General features: G+C 36.1%; 1 protein-coding gene across 1 annotated transcript; it reads left to right on the top strand.

Annotated features, from left to right (window-relative positions):
• The first annotated feature begins 434 nt into the window (after nucleotides 1–434).
• On the top strand, nucleotides 435–25252 carry LOC110443918 (sodium- and chloride-dependent GABA transporter 1-like). The gene is made up of 13 exons (XM_021488379.1): nucleotides 435–636; nucleotides 12746–12877; nucleotides 14088–14403; nucleotides 14929–15061; nucleotides 15965–16099; nucleotides 19386–19489; nucleotides 21320–21444; nucleotides 21948–22060; nucleotides 22451–22582; nucleotides 22987–23089; nucleotides 23901–24001; nucleotides 24502–24672; nucleotides 24896–25252. The coding sequence occupies exons 1-13, from the start codon at nucleotides 435–437 to the stop codon at nucleotides 25001–25003; spliced, it is 1875 nt and encodes a 624-aa protein (XP_021344054.1). The 3' UTR covers nucleotides 25004–25252.
• The last annotated feature ends 291 nt before the right edge of the window (nucleotides 25253–25543 follow it).

Raw genomic sequence — 25543 nt, 5'->3', positions numbered from 1 at the left:
TGGTATTTATGGTTACTACAAACAACTTGATATAATACAGACTCTATACAGAGGAACAGACAACAAGAGCTGTAATATATTCATGTAAACCCAGCGACGAGCGTGATTTGTCATAATTTGGGTAATTTGCTGTCATTGCATTCTACATAACAAGGCAAAGTAGCGATGACAATCGAAGTAGGTCAAAGTGTGTGAACATATACATCGTCTCATTTATTAATTCATTTTCAGAAATGAATTACTCAAAGCCCAAATTATATTGCAAATTACTTTTCAATGGAGTGAACCTAAATGTCATGTATTTTTCATTATAAAAATATCTACTTAAGTCATTCACACGTTCCAGTTTAACATTTTATGACAAAAGAGACCCGTAACCTACACTTTATTACTCCGACACAGCCATAAGTTTAGTAATACATTGTACACACAAAATGATTCAAGCTCACGAAGTAGAAAAGTTGACCGTCGTGAACGATGGTGAAGCGCTGGGAGCTGCTGAAGCGAATACTAGGGAAAAGGTCGAGAGGGAGACATGGGCTGGGAAAATAGAATTTGTGTTAGCCTGTGTCGGCTACTGTGTAGGACTTGGAAATATATGGAGGTTTCCTTATCTATGTTACCGTAACGGAGGGGGTAGGTATACTGACACTCATTGTTAAATGATAATATAAAACGTTTAAAATATATATTCAATACATATAATCATTTATTATATAACATACACCGTATATTGTGTACGCATAAAAGTATGATATGATTCATGTACTATTTTTGCATTTGAATAATTTGTAACAAATTAGAAACTTTATATAGATAAGAATAGTCTATGGTAATAATGATATATTTAAAAAAAAAAAAACAACAACAACACGTTGTGTTTGTGAGGATGTCCTTAATGTAACAAATAATTCACCACACGAGCTCCGGATTTAACTCACTGGTATAGAGGAAATGAAAATCGAAAAGCGTAAAGAATAAAATGTGTCGTTTGTACAAACAGCATGTGTTTTTTTCACATTGAACCAAAGTGTTTGTCTTAATGTGAGAAATGTCATTGATGAGTTATAGAAATATTGGCATACATCAAACATATTGACAAAGCTATAATAATTTTTTGCAATATTTTCTCAATATCAATTAAAACATAATTATGAGTGGAAACATTCGATTACATTTAAAAAAACCCCAAAAAACACTAATATATATATAAAAAAATAAATAACAGACACATGACAAAATATAATGTAAAATATAAAATAAACAAACAAAACGGAATAAATAAAATGAAATAAAATGAAAATGTTCTTCCTCTTCCAATAATCTGCATACCACCTATTGCATTGTCGTAGATGTTAAACAAATAAATTGAAAAAAGGGGAGTGATAATAGAGGATAGGTATTCATATAAATTGTTTTATATCAATGAGCTGCTCAGCATCCAGTAGTGTGCGTACTAGTATCCTAGCCGTGATGACCTACATTTGAAATGTTACGCGGGCGTCTATTCACAATGTAATGTGCTGTGCTTTTTGTTACCCCATAACATCATCCGTAAATACCATATTAGTTTACCAGAAACAAATATGACATGCGCAAAAACAACAACTTAATACTTATTATTTGATACTTGAACTCTATTTGATTGTTAATAGCTGTATCGTATGAAAGATATTGGTCTTTTAGTAATATCGAATTCGTAATAACTCCGAATAACGACTTATCAAATTTTCGAATCCGTCCTTCCTTTTAACCTAATATTGATACTTTATGATATACATGGGTATGTCTGTGATATATGAGAGTTAAGACAAAACTGTGTTAAATATTCAGGTCGATCTGCCCTTTTTTTGAAGTACAATTATTACAGACAAAGACGACTGGAATCTACACAATTATATAATGAACTATTTTTGACAATAATCACAAATGCAACACAAATCGTAAAAAACGATGGCATTTCATGAAAATTTGCGATCAACTAAAACTACTATTACCATTGAAAGCTGAGCTACTAATAGCATTCCATCTCTTGTTCTGTCCTTTCATTGGGATATGCCACGTCCTTTATAATGTCATTGCTGTATCAGACCTATTTCAAAGAACTTAACGACTTTGTTTGTAATGTGAATGTTCCAATTTTTGACAAAGGGACGCTGTGAGGGGGCCTCATGGCCAAGTGGTTAAGGCGTTTGACATTCTGCTACCACTAGCCCTCCACCACTGGGTTGCGGGTTCGAGACCTACGTGGGGCAGCCGCCACGTACTTGTCATAGGTCGTTGGTTTTTCTCCGCGAACGTCGGCTTTCCTCCACCACCAAAACCTGGCACGTTCTTAAATGACCATAGCTGTTAATAAGACGTAAAACACAACCAAACCAAAGGGACGCTTAGAAATTAATGTGACACATCACTCCAAGACACTGCAACCATTATGTATGAACTTATGTTCTTCCCAGTTATTCTTTATCTTCAAACAGATTACAGATAATGTGTTACAGATTATTCAAAAAATGAATAAATGGCTCAATAATTAATTAATACTCGTTGAAAAGAATCGTTAAACTGTTAATGCAAAAAGGGTTTGGAATAGTGCGACTCTCCTTGGTACCAGCTATGAAATATTGTTATCCTTATATTTGAACTATTTGTTTCTCCCCTTTCTTTGTCATTAAATTCCAACCCTTTTATTTCGAGTATAAACACACACAGAGGTAATAAAAATGTTTCTACCACAATACGCTGTGTAATTCCACTCTCAGATCATTGTATAAACACGCAGACTGTTAGATAAATATGAGTTATATGCCACACGTGGTATATGACCTACACGAGTTTTGATTGGTCGAGAAGATGAACTTTGACCGGGACGACTTTTTCCACGTGCTTTTTGCCACAATCTGTTTTGTTTACGTCGTCTGCTGTCAACATTCGACAAATGTTGGTGACTTTGTGAGGTTATGCGGGAAAGGGGGTTATTAAGGCAATATTAAAAGAAGATGATACTTAAAGATTTGATCGCTAGTTTTAGGCAAAATTGCTACAGACGCTCAATATCGTTTCGACGTCACACCGTCGCGTGTCCAGGTCGTGAAACCAAAATAAGATCTGGCACAGTGTCGGAAAATATTTCGTTCTCCCAACGTCCCGTTATCGCTTTTTGGACGGTCTGACTATGGCTGAACTTTCACTATAAACGTCAAACATAGAACCGTCAAGAAGAAACGTAGGCCTATGGTTTTGGACATTGACAGAGATAAGTTCGTCTTCGTCACTTGGAGGGAGGCATACTTCGTACGATATGCTTACGCGCATATAGTCCGTGGTTAATTTATATAAATTAATGCAATAATGCTACTCTTAATATTTAAAGTCGTTCATCTATTATATTTTTTCATGAAGTCGTTGCCGAAACATTAGTTTTGACAATTATTAGATTTGTAAAAAAAAAAAAGCCATTTTTGAATATTAATGAGTGACTTTTTACATATGTGTCATATCACTACGCCAGCCTTGTCAACAAACACATGTGCGTATGTTATTTCAGACTGATCATGAGATTGTGGTAGAAACAGATCACACGACTCGTGGTTGTGGAGTATGGTATTTATTTCACTCTCGTTTGTTAATTTTCAAAAGTTACAGAAAGACATTCGCTAAAGCTCGTGTCTTTTGTAACTTTTGAAAATTAACTCACTCGAGTGAAATAAATACCATATTCAACAACCACTCGTTGTATAACTTCTATGTAGCTCTCGTGGGAAATACTGTGACTTCCATAAAGGAACTATTTTCCTCATCTACTTTTAAATGTTCTTGTCATCTATCATATCAATCAATCGTTGAAGGGAGTCATGTTCCTCTTTTGAAAACGTTTTCAATAAGGAGGATTTTCCATCAAAACTGGTCGAGCAATAGCCCAAATCCCCCCGAATTATGAATCAGAGGTATTCTTATGTCTGAAGCGTCATTCATCTTGTGTATAAATTTGTAAAGGGCTTTAATTATATGCAGGGCATAGATGTGAGGAAAGTCTAGGCCTTTGATATTACTCAATTTTTTCATACATGTAACAAAATACTCTTGTCGTATTAATGGCGATGTTTTGACAGAATGTGGCGAAAATAGGATCTAAAATGATTATTGTCAAAAAATAATTCTTCTTTTTTATGTTTGTTTACGACTCTTGTTTATGCTAGTCCACCTGCTAGGAGCTTTTATGGAATAAATATACTTTGTTGTGTACAGAGCTGTATTACATACCGGGTGAATCTTACCAGGAGATACAGCGATATTTCAGCCAATTAAATAAAAGGTCTGTATTACATATGCTGCAAGTCTATACGATGTTGTATGATCCACTATCTAGAACTCCTTTTCGACTGAAACTAATCGATTTTCATCATTGATCGAATTGACGAATTGAAATAAGAATGGATTCCAAACATTTTATAACTATTTTACGTTATTGTGAAGTGATGTCTTTACTCTGTCAATAAATTTCATTTTGTCCACCATGGTTCCTTTCAGGTAAGTTATTTAGGAAGTAAAATAACCATTAATAAGGCGTATTGAAAATTAACACTTTCCAAAACGTAAAATGCCTATGAAAATAAATGTAGACATGTAATCATTTCAATACCCCAAATATCTGGCCTATCAGGTTGCATGCTTTCGGGCTGAAGCCCTCGTGGAATATTATTCTTTATATCTGGGTTAAGAGGGGTCTACGGGTTCATATACCCCAAGACGAAGGCGAGGGGTCTATACAGACCAAAGGGGTCTATGAGCCAGAAGACCCCGCCTAACCCAGAAATAACGAATTTGTCCCCCTGACAATCTTTTTTTTTTTTTTTTTCTTTCTGCAAAATTATAAGTCACTTTGTGAGTTTGAGTTAAACTTGACTGCTACCAAAATAGCCCCTAAAGGACGCCGTTTCGGCAGGCAATATTTCGGACAATACACAACCATCTTTGTAATAAGCACCCTTGCCTGCTCCGTTGACTTTGCTGTCTTATTAGATTGCTTGTAGGCTATTTCATCCTGTGAGTGATTGGTAAAACCTCGAGCGCTTGCGTGTGTCTGACGCCATCTTTGTTGTTATAAAGAGATATTCTAGTTTGAGTTATCTCCCCTTGCACGTGATTTTTAAGATCCCGACAGAGCGGGGTCTATAGGAATATAGATCCCCGGTAAGATATCCAATCCGAAAGAGTGTTACAAATTAGAAAGGTGACAAATAATCATACGCACAATGCACTCATGTTAGTTAAATTATTTTCATGTACCTCAAATACTCTTATCGTATCCTTAGCTACCTTTCTTAAGTTACCTATAGTAACCGTATTATAACACCATACAGAGTGACCTGTATACCCAATATATAAAAGGCATAAAACATGTAAAGATATATTTGATGCATGGGTGTCATGTGGTAAAGAAAAATTAAGAAATACAAAGGTGACCTGTTGCGACCGCATGAAACAGGGGAGATACAAGGGTAACGTATTGTTACCGTATTAAACAAGTGGGGGTGGGGGTGGGGGTGGGGGGATACAAGGGTGACCTATTGTAACCGTATGAAACAGGGGAGGGACGAGAGTGACCTTTTATAACCGCATTAAACATGGATGATATAAGGATAACTGTTGTAACTACATTAAAAAGGGGAGCTACAAGGTTGACTTTTGAAACCGCATTTAACTGGGGACATACAAGGAATACTGTTGAAACCGCATTAAATAGGGGATATACCAGGTTGACTGTTGTAACCGCATTAAACAGGGGAGATACCAGGTTGACCTATTGCAATCGCATCAAACAGGGGAGATACAAGGATGACTGTTGTAACCGCATTAAACAGGGGAGATACAAGGATGACTGTTGTACCAGCATTAAACAGGGGAGATACAATGATGACTGTTGTACCAGCATTAAACAGGGGACATACAAGGTTGACCTATTGTAACAGCATTAAACTGGCGAGATACAAGGATGACCTATTGCAATCGCATCAAACAGGGGAGATACAAGGTTGACCTATTGTAACCGCATTAAACTGGGGAGATACAAGTATGACTCTTGTAACCGCATTAAACAGGGGACATACAAGGTTGACCTATTGTAACAGCATTAAACTGGCGAGATACAAGGATGACCTATTGCAACCGCATCAAACAGGGGGTATAAAATGATGACTGTTGTAACCGCATTAAACAGGGGAGATACAAGTATGACTCTTGTAACCGCATTAAACAGGGGACATACAAGTTTGACCTATTGTAACCACATTTAACTGGCGAGATACAAGGATGACCTATTGCAATCGCATCAAACAGGGGAGATACAAGGATGACTGTTGTAACCGCATTAAACAGGGGACATACAAGGATGACTGTTGTACCGCAATAAACAGGGGACATACAAGGATGACTGTTGTACCGCAATAAACAGGGGACATACAAGGATGACTGTTGTACCGCATTAAACAGGGGACATACAAGGATGACTGTTGTACCGCATTAAACAGGGGACATACAAGGATGACTGTTGTACCGCAATAAACAGGGGACATACAAGGATGACTGTTGTACCGCATTAAACAGGGGACATACAATCCTATTGTAACAGCATTAAACTGGCGAGATACAAGGATGACCTATTGCAATCGCATCAAACAGGGGCGATACAAGGTTGACCTATTGTAACCGCATTAAACTGGGAAGATACAAGTATGACTCTTGTAACCACATTAAACAGGGGACATACAAGGATGACCTATTGTAACAGCAATAAACTGGCGAGATACAAGGATGACCTATTGCACATACAAGTTTGACCTATTGTAACCACATTTAACTGGCGAGATACAAGGATGACCTATTGCAATCGCATCAAACAGGGGCGATACAAGGTTGACCTATTGTAACCGCATTAAACTGGGAAGATACAAGTATGACTCTTGTAACCACATTAAACAGGGGACATACAAGGTTGACCTATTGTAACAGCATTAAATTGGCGAGATACAAGGATGACCTATTGCAACCGCATCAAACAGGGGAGATACAAGGTTGACCTATTGTGACCGCATTAAACTGGGAAGATACAAGTATGACTCTTGTAACCACATTAAACAGGGGACATACAAGGTTGACCTATTGTAACAGCATTAAATTGGCGAGATACAAGGATGACCTATTGCAACCGCATCAAACAGGGGAGATACAAGGTTGACCTATTGTAACCGCATTAAACTGGGGGGAGACAAGTATGACTCTTGTAACCGCATTAAACAGGACTCTTGTAACCGCATTAAACAGGGGACATACAAGGTTGACCTATTGCAACAGCATTAAACTGGCGAGATACAAGGATGACCTGTTGTAACCGCATTAAACAGGGGAGATACAAGTATGACTCTTGTAACCGCATTAAACAGGACTCTTGTAACCGCATTAAACAGGGGACATACAAGGTTGACCTATTGTAACAGTATTAAACTGGCGAGATACAAGGATGACCTATTGCAACCGCATCAAACAGGGGAGATACAAGGATGACTGTTGTAACCACATTAAACAGGGGATATAAAATGATGACCGTTGTAACCACATTAAACAGAGGAGATACAATGATGACTGTTGTAACGGCATTAAACAGGGGAGATACAAGGATGACCTGTTGTAACGCATTAAACAGGGGAGATACAATGATGACTGTTGTACCGCATTAAACAGGGGAGATACAAGGATGACCGTTGTAACCACATTAAACAGAGGAGATACAATGATGTCTGTTGTAACGGCATTAAACAGGGGAGATACAAGGAGGTCCTGTTGTAACGCATTAAACAGGGGAGATACAAGGATGACCTGTTGTACCGCATTAAACAGGGGACATACAATGCTGACTGTTGTACCGCATTAAACAGGGGAGATACAAGGATGCCTGTTGTACCGCATTAAACAGGGGAGATACAAGGTTGACCTATTGTAACAGCATTAAACTGGCGAGATACAAGGATGACCTGAACAGGGGAGATACAAGGATGACTGTTGTACCGCATTAAACAGGGCAGATACAATGATGACTGTTGTAACCGCATTTAACAGGGGAGATACAAGGATGACTGTTGTAACCGCATTAAACAGGGGAGATACAAGTATGACTCTTGTAACCGCATTAAACAGGGGACATACCAGGTTGACCTATTGTAACAGCATTAAACTGGCGAGATACAAGCCTATTGCAACCGCATCAAACAGGGGAGATACAAGGTTGACCTATTGTAACCGCATTAAACTGGGGAGATACAAGTATGACTCTTGTAACCACATTAAACAGGGGATATACAAGGTTGACCTATTGTAACAGCATTAAACTGGCGAGATAAAAGGATGACCTATTGCAACCGCATCAAACAGGGGAGATACAAGGTTGACCTATTGTAACCGCATTTAACTGGGGAGATACATGACTGTTGTAACCGCATTAAACAGGGGACATACAATGATGACTGTTGTAACCAATGATGACTGTTGTACCGCATTAAACAGTGGAGATACAAGGATGACTGTTGTAACCGCATTAAACAGGGGACATACAAGGATGACTGTTGTACCGCATTAAACAGGGGACATACAATGATGACTGTTGTAACCAATGATGACTGTTGTACCGCATTAAACAGTGGAGATACAAGGTTGACTGTTGTAACCGCATTAAACAGGGGAGATAATATAAAATGATGACCGTTGTAACCACATTAAACAGAGGAGATACAATTATGACTGTTGTAACCGCATTAAACAGGGGAGATAATATAAAATGATGACCGTTGTAACCACATTAAACAGAGGAGATACAATGATGACTGTTGTAACGGCATTAAACAGGGGAGATACAAGGATGACCTGTTGTACCGCATTAAACAGGGGAGATATAATGATGACTGTTGTAACCGCATTAAACAGGGGACATACAATGATTACTGTTGTAACCGCATTAAACAGGGGAGATACAAGTATGACTCTTGTAACCGCATTAAACAGGGGAGATACAAGGTTGACCTATTGTAACCGCATTTAACTGGGGAGATACAAGTATGACTCTTGTAACCACATTAAACAGGGGACATACAATGATGACTGTTGTAAACGCATTAAACAGGGGACATACAATGATGACTGTTGTACCGCATTAAACAGTGGAGATACAAGGTTGACTGTTGTAACCGCATTAAACAGGGGAGATACAAGTATGACTCTTGTAACCGCATTAAACAGGGGACATACATGGTTGACCTATTGTAACAGCATTAAACTGGCGAGATACAAGAATGAATACAAGTATGACTCTTGTAACCGCATTAAACAGGGGACATACATGGTTGACCTATTGTAACAGCATTAAACTGGCGAGATACAAGAATGAATACAAGTATGACTCTTGTAACCGCATTAAACAGGGGAGATACAAGGTTGACCTATTGTAACCGCATTTAACTGGGGAGATACAAGTATGACTCTTGTAACCACAATAAACAGGGGACATACAAGGTTGACCTATTGTAACAGCAGTAAACTGGCGAGATACAAGGATGACCTGTTGTACCGCATTAAACAGGGGAGATACAAGGATGACTGTAGTAACCGCATTAAACAGGGGAGATACAAGGATGACTGTTGTACCAGCATTAAACAGGGGACATACAAGGTTGACCTATTGTAACAGCAGTAAACTGGCGAGATACAAGGATGACCTGTTGTACCGCATTAAACAGGGGAGATACAAGGATGACTGTTGTAACCGCATTAAACAGGGGACATACAATGATGCCTGTTGTACCGCATTAAACAGGGGACACACAATGATGACTGTTGTAACCGCATTAAACAGGGGACATACAATGATGACTGTTGTACCGCATTAAACAGGGGACATACAAGGATGACTGTTGTACCGCATTAAACTGGGGAGATACAAGTATGACTCTTGTAACCGCATTAAACAGGGGACATACAAGGTTGACCTATTGTACCAGCATTAAACTGGCGAGATACAAGGATGACCTATTGCAACCGCATCAAACAGGGGAGATACAAGGTTGACCTATTGTAACCGCATTTAACTGGGGAGATACAAGTATGACTCTTGTAACCACATTAAACAGGGGACATACAAGGTTGACCTATTGTAACAGCATTAAACTGGCGAGATACAAGGATGACCTATTGCAACCGCATCAAACAGGGGAGATACAATGATGACTGTTGTAACCACATCAAACAGGGGATATAAAATGATGACCGTTGTAACCACATTAAACAGAGGAGATACAATGATGACTGTTGTAACCGCATTAAACAGGGGAGATACAATGATGAGGGGGGACATACAATGATGACTGTTGTAACCCCATTAAACAGGGGAGATACAAGGATGACTGTTGTACCGCATTGAACATGATGACTGTTGTACCGCATTAGACAGGGGACAAACAATGATGACTGTTGTAACAGCATTAAACAGGGGAGATACAAGAATGACTGTTGTACCGCATTGAACAGGGGACATACAATGATGACTGTTGTACCGCATTAAACAGGGGACAAACAATGATGACTGTTGTAACCGCATTAAACAGGGGAGATACAAGTATGACTGTTGTACCGCATTGAACAGGGGACATACAATGATGACTGTTGTACCGCATTAAACAGGGGAGATACAAGTATGACTGTTGTACCGCATTGAACAGGGGACATACAATGATGACTGTTGTAACCGCATTAAACAGGGGAGATACAAGGATGACTGTTGTAACCACATTTAACTGGGGAGATACAAGTGGACCTGTTGTAACGGCTTTAAACAGAGGAAATACAAGGTTGACCTATTGTTACCGCATTAAACAGGGGAGATACAAGGATGACTGTTGTACCGCATTAAAGAGGGGAGAAACAAGAATGTCTGTTGTAACCACATTAAACTGGGGAGAAACAGGGATGTCTGTTGTAAGCACATTTAACAAGGGAGATACAAGAGTAGCCTATTGTATCGCATTAAACAAGGGAGATACAGGGATGACTGTTGTTACCGTATTAATCAAGTCAGATACCAGGATGGCCTACAAGTGTATTGTAACCGCATTAAACAGGTTAGATGCAAAGATGACCCGTAGTTACCGCATTAAGCAGGGGAGATACAAGAGTCACCTTGTATTACCCCATAAAAAGGGGAGATACAAGGTTAACCTATTGTAACTGCATTAAACAGGGAAGGGACAAGAGTAATCTGGTGTTCCCACATAAACGGGGTAGATACGTAGGTGTCTTGTTGTCACTGTAATAAACAAGGGAGAAATAAGGTTGACCTTTTTGTAACCAGATTATATAGAGGTGTTACGTACGTGACTTTTACATATGAGAAAGAGTAGATATTGTGGTGTAATGTTTTTATTTAATATAGTAGATGCTGCGCTTACCTGTTGTTCAATATAAGATAGAAATAATAGGGTCACCAGTAATAACCATATTAGTAAGAACCAAGGGTTACCTATAGTAGGCATATTAGAGTAGAAACATGGGTTACCTTTCGTACTTATATTAGATAGAGATACCAAGGTTTCCTGTAGTACCAAGAATAGAGGGAATATTCGGTTGAGCTGTAACGATCATTTTAATCAGAGGATATATTAAGGCAATCGGCAGCAACGATATTAGTTACAGAATCCATGGGTGAGGACATCAAACAATGACCTTGTTTTCTTGTAATATTCTGATTTAATATTATTGCTGAAGTAGTCATGCTGATGTTTTTTTTTATCATGATAAGTTATATGGTAACAATCAAACGGTATACCTCGATACGTAGCTTGGCAAGCAGACGTGATCACCAAACAGGTCACAATGCATTTTCTAGGAATAGTTTTGTCTACATATATTACTGGTTGTGTAAGTTGCGTACTTTAGATAATCGATTATGTTAATAAACATGTCGTCAATTTCCCTGAAAAAGTCGACATGCATATGACTTCGAATTTCCATAAGCAGAAAAACATTGGAATACTTTTTGGATTCGCCCTTCAAACCTCACGGGGACAATGCCATTTGTTTTCTCACTTTCTCACTGAAATACCGTTGCGGCGACTCCGAACGTTTAGCAAGTGATACCAACTACCATTGTTAAAGGTTTGGTATTTCCCACTCTTGGCACAGAACCCAATGCCTCCCCCTTTTGGAAACGTTCAACACTAAGACCAAAACTTAAAATATTACCGAGACGCTGGGAGACAAAAAGGTTGTAAATAAGGACAGAGAAACATAAAGATTTAAAATGGGTGAACAAAGTTTATTTTGACAACTTTTTGTTCCAAAGCAGATGGTACAAAAGAAAATCCCTATTTCTGCAGGCGGTCCCCACATTAGTTTCCACTTATATGTATAACATGTAGGGGGTAGCAGTAGGTACCTTGATTTCTGTAAAGCAATTTTTAAAAGGTAAGCATGATGTAAACATTTCGTTATATTTGCACCGGACTTATAGTACCATCTCCTGAAACAGTTTACTCGGTCTAAGCACAATATTCAAATCTCAGAAGAAAAAATTCAAAGATCAGGGGCCACATTGTGTTCCTCTTTTAATGGCGATCAAACGCGACATCCATCTTCCACCATATATCTCATATGTACGGTATTCATGAATGAGTAAAGACACAATAATACTTCTCTTTCTTGACAGGAGCCTTCCTCATCCCGTACCTACTGACTTCCGTGTTTGCTGGGATACCTATGTACTTTCTGGAGCTCTCACTAGGACAATGGCAGAGTACTGGGGGCCTCAGTGTCTGGAAAATATCTCCAATTTTCAAAGGTTATATTAAAAAAACACTGTGATATAATCTTAGCTGACGCAACATAAAAGCAACTGTCAAATACAATATCGTAGCACACACTTTGGGTTATATGTAATAGTAAGAACATGTCAAATTTGAAAACAATCAAAATTTCACCATCTTACACTCTATCTTTTTAAAGCGCATGCATTAAAAATTGGATATATCACTGTTTAAGTTTATGTTAATAATTTACTCTAAGATAAATGCACTTGTAAAAATATTGGCTCTTCGATGTCCTGTTACTTATAAGAAAATGCATTTCTTTTAGCTATGTACACTTTTTTCACTGTAACAGGATATTATACAAGATATGACCTCATCTTTACCTAAATATAGAACAAAAGTGACATTATGGATGGTCATAACGTGTAAGATGTCATTAACATATTCCTGATGTATTTATTGTAATAGTTGTGTTATAAATATTGTTTTACTGAGCCTTTATAAAGATCAAAAAGTATTTGTGTTGTTTAATATTTCCCATATCCCCGGGAAACATAAGTCTTTTTGAATGTTTCCCCAAAACTACACAAAACTTAGAAATTTAGCGTAAACTGTAACGAATTAATATTTTCTAAAATTCTTCAAACTATTGTATAAATCATTAAACAGTGATATACCTACCAGTATCCTTACGTATTGCCTTTTCACATTATGCTTCTCTAGCCTGACGCTATGAGCTATGCTTATTGATACATATTGATACACGTTAAATATTCTTCAAGTATATTGCAACAGAAAATGGAGATTTGTGAGTTTAATATTAAACAAATCTTTAGTTCTAGTGGTATGGTTAAAGTGTATTATGGTAGAATGATATCACATAGGGAATACTTTTGCGTACATCGTTAGATAGATGTAATAGTAAAAAATTTGATTGGGAGGAACGCGTTGTATGCCAATCTCTCTGCTATAATAAGGCGCCTTTTGATTATGAACGATATCTTTTGTTGATGGAAACGTCACAATTCCTTCTTAACGATTATAGCTTTCAGGCATGATTGAATAATATTTATCACTTATTGAACTATTGACATGTAAAACAATTATAGTGGAAGTTTTTATTACCTCAGAGGAAAGTTCTCAGATAAACCGAAACTTTTGCAATTTGATGATGTAAGAATGTTCTACCCAATATACAAACGTTAAATAGACGATTTTATTAATGTCCTATTTCCTCTGCAGGTGTCGGGTACGCCGCCGCCGTTATGGCCGCATGGCTCAACATTTTCTATGTTGTAATTTTGGCCTGGGCGATTTACTATCTGTTTAACTCATTCACTAACATACTTCCCTGGTCAACGTGTGGTAACTGGTGGAACACAGACCTCTGTAAGTCCGAGTACAATCGCCAGTGGTCATTCTACAACTGCACAAATGGCACTAGTTGGACGGAAGCCAACACGACGATGGGCGAAAATGTTACTGCTATGGAGATGTCGTATGCGGGGTTTAACTGCACCGCCATGCCATTTACCTCCCCTGTTCGAGAGTATTGGGAGTGAGTACATTCTGTTTGTTCATTTTACGTACATGATGTAATTGGTTTTACGAAAAGAGTTTTTTAAATAAAAAATATAGTTGTGTATGCATATTGTACGAGAACAAGGTCTGGAAAAATAAAAATGCTAAAAACGCGCTATTTTTTGTTTGATATGGATACCAGATATAAAAGCGGACATCTGTTCTGCTTTTATGTTACAAAATGCTGATGAAGATAATACCGACCCGCATGAGATGTAACTTTGTTCTATGAAGCAAGTTCAATATGCACGTGTTTTCATATGGGTACTACTTTAAAAACAGATGTTACTTTCAAGTAAATCGCATATATCTACTTACCTACTCATTAAGGTACACTCGTTACAACAGTTAAATTGTTTTGCCAAGACTAAGCAAAACAAAACATTATTACTTCAAGCGCTCAAGATCTCTGCAATAAATAGTGCTAGTCATTGGACATCAAAAATGTAAATTTATATAGTAGGATTATGATGCAATTTAGGACTGATGTTTGACCTTTTAGACGCCATGTTCTGGAGGTGAGCACGGGAGTTGACGACCCTGGGAGGGTACGTTGGCAGCTGGCCCTGTGTCTGCTCCTTGCCTGGGTGTTGTGTTATTTCTGTATATGGAAAGGTATCACATGGACCGGAAAGGTAGGCATCGCCGTGTATATAGTTATATTTAACTAATGTTATATCCTAAAAGGTATATATTAATGCATGGAAATTAGATTTATGAATGACTGGTTAACTCATTGTTTTGTTTACTTTTTTATTTTCCATCAAAAGAAGATGTTTCAAAAAACCATGATGCAATCATGAAAAATATTGTTCCATGTTTAAATACAGATTTGATAACATAAAGCCCAATCGAACCATATGCTTTATTTTATACTTATGTCAGTTAACAACGAAGCAGCTATTTTAGGCCAAAAACAAATCTTTCTAATGAGTTGATATGCTTCTATTAATATCTCACATGAGTGATTTATGCTAGTAATCTCAAATTTTTCGTTTTTTTTCGAAGATATTAGTTCATGGCTTTTAGTGGCTAAACATTGTAACTTAATAAACATCACAATCATTTTGGTTTTATGTTCCCCACAGCTAGCACAGGGTAATCATTGAATGTGAACAAATTACCAAAATTTTCAACAATTAAGAGTCGTTTATTACACTGCTAAGAAAAATTATTGTAAAAGTGATAATTTTTGATAACAGAAAATTAATTCAGAATATGCCTTTTTTCTTTTTTTCCCCTTTTATTGTTTGCATTTTCCAATAGTATCGTTCGCCTATCAAATCAGCAATAGACAACTAAATTGAGGTTTCCTTGATATGTCTGTTTCAACGTTTACATTTATCTCACCCAAAAATCGTAAATTTATTGTTATTCATTAAATGTTATCTTACTTGTGGTTCTTCAAATGACGAATTGTTCCAATCGGAAATCTATTTGAGAAAATATTCGATTTGGTGGACAAGGATATCGCTCTGCTTGAGCCGTTCATGAGAAGTCATACTAGGGGAGTAATGACGTATTTTCATCTGTTGTAGGTAGTCTACTTCACGGCAATCTTTCCTTACATCCTGTTAACCATTCTCCTCATTAGAGGAGTCACACTTCCGGGAGCGTGGGATGGCATCCGGTATTATATATACCCAGATGTCTCTAAACTGGCGGATTCAGGGGTAAACAGTTAATATCTTAAATGCCCAATGAATAGAAAGTTACATCCTAATTACTCGAGTGATTTCCTGTAATTGAAAATATAAGCAAAGACATTTTAATGTATGTTAGTTACAACATTGTTATCGATGTATAAAGCATTACTTGCGTAGTAAATTAACGGAGTCAATAATTCAATTCACAGAGTCATTAGTGAATTAACGGAGTCATAAGAGGAATAACTAAGTCATAAGTAATTAAAGAAATTATTAATGAATTTACGGAGTCTTATTAGTAAATTAACGGAGTCATTACTGAATTCACGGATCATTAGTGAATTAGTGTCGTAATTAATTCATTACCGGAGTCAATAGTGAATTAACGCAGTTATCAGTGAGTTATAGGAGTCATTAATGAGTCAACGTATTTATTTGTAAATTAACTTAGTCATTAGCGAACTCACGGAGTCATAAATGCATACACGGAGTCATTAGTGAACTAACGCAGTTATCAGTGAATTATAAGAGTCATTAGAGGAATAACTAAGTCACTAGTAATTAAACGGAATTATTAGTGAATTTGCGGAGTCTTATTAATAAATCAACGTAGTAATTACTGAACTCATGAAGTCATTATTGAATTAACGTAGTTATCAGTTAATTATAGGAGTAATTAATGAATAAACGGAGTCATTAGTGAATTAACGTATTTATTTGTTAATTAACTCAGTCATTAGTGCACTCACGGAGTCATTAATGAATTCACGGAGTCATTAATGAATTCACGGAGTCATTATTGGATTAGCGGAGTCATTAGTGAATTGACGCAGTTATCCGTGAATTATAGGAGTCATTTATGAATCAACGGAGTCATTAGTGAATTAATTTAGTTATTAGTTGATTCATAAATGACTCCTATGAATTCACGGAGTCATTAATGAATTCACGGAGTCATTATTGGATTAACGGAGTCATTAGTGAATTGACGCAGTTATCCGTGAATTATAGGAGTCATTTATGAATCAACGGAGTCATCAGTGAATTAATTTAGTTATTAGTTAATTCACGGAGTCATTAATGAATTCACGGAGTAATTAATGAATCAACGGAGTCATTAGTGAATTAACGTATTTATTTGTAAATTAACTTAGTCATTAGTGAAATCACGGATTCATTAATGAATTAACGCAGTCATTAATGAATTCACTGAGTCATTAGTGAATTAAAGGAGTCATTAGTGAATTAACGCAGTCATTAGTGAATTAACGTATTTATTTGTAAATTAACTTAGTCATTAGTGAACTCACGGAGTCATTATTGAATTAGCGGAGTCATTAGTGAATTGACGCAGTAATCAGTGAATTATAGGAGTCATTTATGAATCAACGGTGTCATTAGTGAATTAATATAGTTATTAGTTAATTCACGGACTCATTAATGAATTCACGGAGTAATTAATGAATCAACGGAGTCATTAGTTAATTAATTTAGTTATTAGGTAATTCACGGACTCATTAATGAATTAACGGAGTAATTAATGAATAAACGGAGTCATAAGTGAATTAACGTATTTATTTGTAAATTAAATTAGTCATTAGTGAACTCACGGAGTCATTATTGAATTAGCGGAATCATTAGTGAATTGACGCAGTAATCAGTGAATTATAGGAGCCATTTATGAATCAACGGTGTCATTAGTGAATTAATATAGTTATTAGTTAATTCACGGACTCATTAATGAATTCCCGGAGTAATTAATGAATCAACGGAGTCAGTAGTTAACTAACGTATTTATTTGTAAATTAACTTAGTGATTAGTGAAATCACGGAGTCAGTAATGAATTCACGGAGTCATTATTGAATTAACGGAGTTATTAGTGAATTAACGCAGTCATTAGGGAATTAACGCAGTCATTAGTGCATTATAGGAGTCATTAATGAATCAACGGAGTCATAAGTGAATTAACGTATTTTTTTGTAAATTAACTTAGTCATTAGTGAAATCACGGAGTCAGTAATGAATTCACGGAGTCATTATTGAATTAACGGAGTCAGTAGTGAATTAACGCAGTCATTAGTGAATTAACGTATTTATTTGTAAATTAAATTAGTCATTAGTGAACTCACGGAGTCATTCATGAATTCACGGAGTAATTAATGAATCAACGGAGTCATTAGTTAATTAATTTAGTTATTAGGTAATTCACGGACTCATTAATGAATTCACGTAGTAATTAATGAATCAACGGAGTCAGTAGTTAACTAACGTATTTATTTGTAAATTAACTTAGTCATTAGTTAAATCACGGAGTCATTAATGAATTCACGGGGTCATTAATGAATTCACGGAGTAATTAATGAATAAACGGAGGCATTAGTGAATTAACGTATTTATTTGTAAATTAACTTAGTGATTAGTGAAATCACGGAGTCAGTAATGAATTCACGGAGTCATTATTGAATTAACGGAGCCATTAGTGAATTAACGCAGTCATTAGTGCATTATAGGAGTCATTAATGAATCAACGGAGTCATGAGTGAATTAACGTATTTATTTGTAAATTAACTTAGTCATTAGTGAAATCACGGAGTCATTAATGAATTCACGGAGTCATTAATGAATTCACGGAGTCATTATTGAATTAACGGAGTCATTAGTGAATTAACGCAGTCATTAGTGAATTAACGCAGTCATTAGTGAATTATAGGAGTCATTAATGAATCAACGGAGTCATTAGTGAAGTAACTGAGTCATTAGTGAATTAACGTAGTCATTGGTAAATGGAAATAGTCAGAAGTGGATTAAGGTAATCAGTAGTAAATTAGCGTATTCATCAATGCTTTATGGTACAAATATTAATGAACTTACAATAGTCATTAGCGCAGTAACATTTACATTGATGAATTAAGGAGGCCATAGTGAATTGACCAATTCTTGTTAATGAATTAGCGAATTCGTTTATGAATAAATGAAGATTTGAGAGTTAGTAAGAAGACCCTGTAGTGAGTATATGAAAGTACATGTAATTAATGCAGTATCATGTTCAAAAATGATCTTACCTAATCGTTAGTGTATACACTAGTTATTGATAAAGTTACATTGTTTTGAAACAACCAATAACATAATGTCATAACATAGTCATTTATTAACTGACTTTAAGAAATTTAGAAGTTAACATATAGATATTTAAGAAAAAAATCAACATATGTATCAAACTGCATAACGTCATACTGCACACCTTTTTATAACTAAACATTACAACAAAGTAACCGTTGTGATTATTGTAATGTAAGTTTCTCGATGACTTAGGTTTGGCTGGACGCTGTAACACAAATCTTCTTTTCCTATGGCCTCGGTTTGGGCTCCCTGATCGCACTGGGCAGTTATAACAAGTACAACAACAACGTCTACAAGTAAGTCAACTCGGTAATCACTGTTTCAATCGGGAACCGTCGGTATTTTCCGTAAACGTGAAATTCGCGTTTCCGAAAAGTGCCGACGGTTTCCGATTGGAAACTGCTTACAATGTATGCTATTTGGTTGATGTCTGTTAAGAATCTCTGTACCACAGCTGAAATATGTAAGTATAAGTTTGATTATCCCCCTCAAAGCATAAATTGCGGGAATTTTACGTAAATGAATGAAATTAAGATAAAAACAAAATACCAACTACAGTATTCCAAGTTGAGTGAAAAAATACAACGGGACCAGAGCAGGATTAGAACCCTGGACATAAGATCATTACGGGATCGATGGGCGGCCGGGGTGCGATCCCCGAAGTCGTCGTACGCATGGAATATTCAAAGAAAGTGTTTTTCTCCTGCCCACACAACTCAAACAACCCAGTTGAAGTATAAAATGGTCTAGGGTGGATGTTGCGGTATCTGTGCTGTAGCATCCAAGTATGGTGTCACTATAAATGATACCGTTGGAAGCACGGTCCCACTTTAAACAGAACACTTTACATCTTTAGCACATACGCAGGCATTCACACATAGGGAGCTATTACCCATGTGGCATAGAACTAGTAGTTAGCGCCTGATAAGGCAGCTCCTACGAATTCCTCAATATTTTATTGATTAATGTATATGCTTATTGTTATGATTGTATAAAATTGTATATCTATGTCTGTAAAGCGCTTTAGGGTAGCTTACGTTAGCGAGATAGGGCGCTATATCAAAAGTTGTATTTTGTATTTTTTTCGTTTTTTTTTATATATATATTACACTGTCGCGCTAACAATCTGAGCTACTTAATCAACAAAAGTATCCTGACCAGATATAGCTACAGCTCAGAAACTAAATGAACAGATGGATTTTCTACCTTTTTTGCTAGCAGTGGGACACGGATCTTTAATTTGCTACTCACTTGTGTGCAGTGGGACACGAATCTTTAATTTGCTACTCACTTGTGTGCAGTGGGACACGAATCTTTAATTCACTATTCACTTGTGGTATCCAGTGGGACAGGCATCCTTGAATAAATATACACGTATGCGCACGGAACGCTTCTGATGGAGTTTAATGATCCGGTAATTATGTTAGTGATGATGTATGAACCTGTCAAAGCGTTTAATATAATTTGGACACATCTATTGACATGTGGATTAGTTATGACGTCATTTGTACACTTGTAAATATGACACTAGACGCCTCGCTTGATATGACGTTGACCTTAGAATGAAATGCTGTCTTTATTGATTCAAAGATGATACACAGAAAACAAACATCATAACACAGTTAAAGAGGCTTTATACACACACGGCGACATGCTCTGTTGTATAATCAAATAATCCACATATATGTTCTGTAAGTTTAGATCTTGTCTTTTCCAAAAATAAACTTCACTAATTGATTGAACATTTTTGCATATGTCTGTCATGCAATGCTCTGGTTGCTATGCCACCCAGCTTATGTTATCACACAGGAACTCTGAAACCTATCACAATGAAACCTTATGCTTAACGACGTTCTTGCTTCTCAGTCAAAGGATTAAGATGGAGTTTCCCGAATCGTTAAAATATTTGCAGCAAGTTATCAATACAATCCCGCAATTTAATTGTCCAAGATATGAAAATTACTGCAGTTAACATTAATAAAAAAAAAGTTCTAACCATCGAAACGTCTACAGATGTAGTTGATGGTCTGAAACAACTTTCCTGCTTTTCTGATGAAAAACAAGCCTTACTGTATGCGTTAATAAATATGATGTAGTGTAACAGTCTGTCGTGATTTTACCTTCAGAGACGCCGTGCTCATCTCTATTCTCAACAGCTGCACCAGTGTGTTTGCTGGCTTTGTCATATTTTCCGTAATCGGATTCATGGCCAAGGAACAACAGATGGCTGTTGCTGACGTCGCAGTTTCCGGTAATATGTCTGGTGTAAAAGGAATACTTTATTAAGAACGTCAGTCTGTATTGAAAAGTATCTCCATAAACTGTTAACCATACGTCTTGCCACCGTGAAAAATATAAACTTTTTTATTTTGCATATATTGTCATTTTTCGCTTCTATTTTGAATGCTGTAAAGTGTGAGTAAAACCTTAGTTTCACTTCACATTCTACACGTAAATATGACTTAAAATAGAACACGGTTGAAGGATGGCTTTACGAACAATCAGTTAAAGTAATTATCTGGTTTTCAATTTATCTTACATTTAATCGCCATTAGATTAACTTGATATTCATCACGTCATTGTTTCAAGAATCATCATACATTTTCAGTACTCGGCGTTCCATACAGTTAGTTTCTCGATACCGTAATCCACTACCAAATAAGTACATTTTTTTTCCATGTGACATATTTAAGTTAAAACTAAATTATTAAAAGTAAAGGAACACATACATTTATGATTGTAGTCCTATTTTAGGTCCAGGTTTGGCGTTCCTTGCCTACCCAAATGCTGTCATCAAGCTTCCTATCTCACCTCTTTGGGCTGTGCTCTTCTTTCTCATGGTCCTTATGTTAGGACTCGACAGTCAGGTATATATATATTTTTTTTTTTTAAATTGCCTGAACATTCGTAATATTTTGTTCTTTATTGGAGATATCAGTGGCTGAATAAATATGGCTATTGACGCACATGTTTTTATCATATAAATATACGTTAATAGTTTGATCATTTATTTGCCTACTTCGTGAGGGTTATTATCACCGGCAACACATAACATAATTGGTTATGGCAAGGTCAAATATTGTAATTGTTTCTATAACTGACAGCAATCATGCAAAAGTGTGTTGAACCGGCAAACATACTGCGTTATTAGTTTATTTTAATAACACGGAGACAACCATATAACGGTGTTATAATGTTAAACATGATAACAGTGGCAACTTAGGGGTGCAAATTACAGATTAAAATGTCTTCTATAGTTTTGTACAATGGAGGGATTCTTCACCGCTCTGATAGACGAATGGCCTCGATACCTAAGGAAGAACAGGGAGATCTTCATAGCTTGTGTGTGTTTCGCGTCCTATCTCGTAGGGTTGTCAATGGTGACTGAGGTAGGATGTTTGTTTAAATTCTGTCTGATGAAGTCTGCAGCATTCTTAAATAACAGATATATCAAGCAAATACAGATGTAATAACGGGCCAATAACATACAATATAATAATTGTAAATAAAGAAAAATCAACAACGGTCCTATACGACCAAAATGTTGACAGATTTTACTTTAATTGATATGTTTTATTCAATTTGTTTGGATAAACTAGTCATCAAATAAATTGTTGTGACTGTATGTTCTTTGTTATCAAAGATTATAACTGTGCCCATTTTCTTTTATAAATCATATAGACATTTCAAACTGAACATTTAATTGGTATTACCTTTTTGTTAATGGCTTTGTTAATGATGTTTTCCCCATTATTAACTACAGGTTTCATGCAGATATTTATATATTCTATAGGGTGGGATATATGTGTTTGAATTGTTCAACCATTACTCCGCTAGCGGTCTCTGCCTCCTTTGTCTGATATTCTTCGAGTGCATTGCTGTATCTTGGGGCTATGGTAAGCTACATTGTATCACATCATGCAGCTTCTATTTAAAGTTTGAAACCGTCGATCGAGGATTCGGTGAAGTAGCCCGTGGCTTTGGTAAACAGTTTAATACTATGCTTCCTATTGGAAGTCCAAGTAAGTAGCTCACTGATGGCATGAGTCGCTGAATTACCCTGGGGCTACGGTAAGCTATAACATAGTGAAGCTCCTATTAGAAGTATGAAAACGTAGCTCACGGAGTCGGTAAAGTAACCTGGTGCTACTGTAAGTTATAACATAATAAAGTTCCTATAAGTTATCAGAAAAAGTGCCTCACTGATTCGGTGAAGTAACCTAGGGCTACAGTAAGTTATAACGTAATAAAGTTCATGTTAGAAGTCTAAAAAGTAACTCACAGAGTCGGTAGAGTATCTTGGGGCTATGGCAAGCTATACCATAATGACGTTCTTTTTAAAAGTCTGAGAAAGTAGCTCTTGGAGTCGATGAAGGTGTCTAATATGGTTATTTCCTCAATGGAAACAATTACTCAGTCTACGTTATATTATACGAACATATTTTTATATGTATTTTCATGATTATCATATCGGTTTTTAATGCTGATTAAATTTAATCATATATTTACGATATATACAAATTCAATTCCTATGATGATATACGTGTTTTTAGATAAAGTACTACTGAGTCTTAAATGGACGAGATGACCAGATGGTGCGTGGAATATTGAATTTGTTTGGCTTCATGTATCGTAAACCTATTTTGATTAGGAGTTAACTTACGTCGTATTTCTGGGAATTATTTTATCACCGATGTGCTGTTTCAGGAGTAAATAGGTACTATGAAAACCTCCGGAGTATGTTCGGATTCTACCCAAGCAGATTTTTCAAGTTCTGCTGGACGTTCATGACACCAGCAATTTGCTTCGTGAGTAAACAACAGTTCACAAATAGAACGAAAACAACTTATTTTATTACTATAAATAAGAATTACGTAACCATTATATTTTGTAGTAAATATGATAACACATCGCCAGAACTGATATTTGCCCCGAAGGTGATATCTCTTATTTTGAGTTGCCTTGAAATCGTCAGTATTTTAAAAAACTTTCACTTTGCATGTCCATAAAATCATAGCAAGAATGTATTGTTATCTTTTCACATATGATTAATTAAGTCTTGTGTAATGTCTCACATCTGTATTTAGAGAAAAAAACAAGAAATTATTCTGATATCATATTACAGGATACATTTGTATGTTAACAGTTTATTCATTAATACCAACGCACTTTTTTAAAGTTATGATGTGCGAAAAGCTTAGCCAAAAATCTTAAAATGACAATAGTTACTCCAATAATCGATGTTTTGAAATATGTTTCCCTTAAATACTTAAATTACAACATATCTAAAATCTTTATATGTTCACAGGGTGTGTTGCTGTTCCGTCTTATTAAGTTGAAAGCGGTGAAGTATGTGGACTACGAATATCCTACTTGGGCGCACGCTATAGGCGCCTTAATGGCGCTGTCTTCGGTGATGATCATTCCTCTTTATATGGTGTACAAGACCATTGTTACTCCAGGGATTACTTTCAGAGCAGTAAGATTTTTTTACAATAATGTACGCAATTTTAGATAGATATGATAACTGAAAATAATCCAACTTTAATAATTACATCTTAATAACATTATTATTCGTTACCTTTTAAGATAAGTGTTATATTGTAAAATTTAGGTGGCAATTTTACAACAACAAAAAAGACAAAATATTTGATATTTTGTATGCTTTTCATTTTGTTTTCATATTCCGTTGATTCTTACAGAAAGTGAAGAATCTCTTCCGACCGGATATACAACTACCCACCGGACTTGGAGCGCCACCACCCTACTCTGTAGTCAACACATACAGCGATGGTGTCGCCAGGCTGTAATTATGCATGACCGCTTTGTAAAGCTGCGTTGTTCTGTTTACACAACACGTCGCTTGAATACACAGTTTGGATGTCATAATGAAGGGATAAATGAGTAATAATATATCGTATTTGTATGAGTAATTGTGTTGTTTTGATACAGAAATAATGGAAGTGTAATATTGCAAATCGCTTTGTGTTTGAGTGTGCGTATTTCCGTGTTTGTTCAGTCGAGGAATGTCTTCATTCAGTAGATATTTGAATTCGTCCTTCCTAGCGAAAATAAAATTCTTTGGAGAAATGTAAGAATTTAGCAATACATATTAATGAGTAGCATATTCTATATAGATTACTTTGTACATATTCAAATTGCACATAGTTAAATATAGTTAACATAATTACCATCATATACACGTACACCCTCCTAATATAATGACGGCTGCGCCTATTTGTATAATGTGTTGAATTTGAAATTGTCTGTTGATTATTATATCAATTTTACGATTTATTATTAACATCCATGTATAATCTTTGATATATATTTTTATGTTACCAGTCCCT

The sequence above is a fragment of the Mizuhopecten yessoensis genome, unplaced genomic scaffold, assembly GCF_002113885.1.
Source record: "Mizuhopecten yessoensis strain PY_sf001 unplaced genomic scaffold, ASM211388v2 scaffold716361, whole genome shotgun sequence".
In the NCBI taxonomy this organism is placed as follows: Eukaryota; Metazoa; Mollusca; class Bivalvia; order Pectinida; family Pectinidae; genus Mizuhopecten; species Mizuhopecten yessoensis.
The sequence above is the reverse complement of the archived record's forward strand: the minus strand, read 5'-3'. Positions and strand labels throughout refer to the sequence as shown.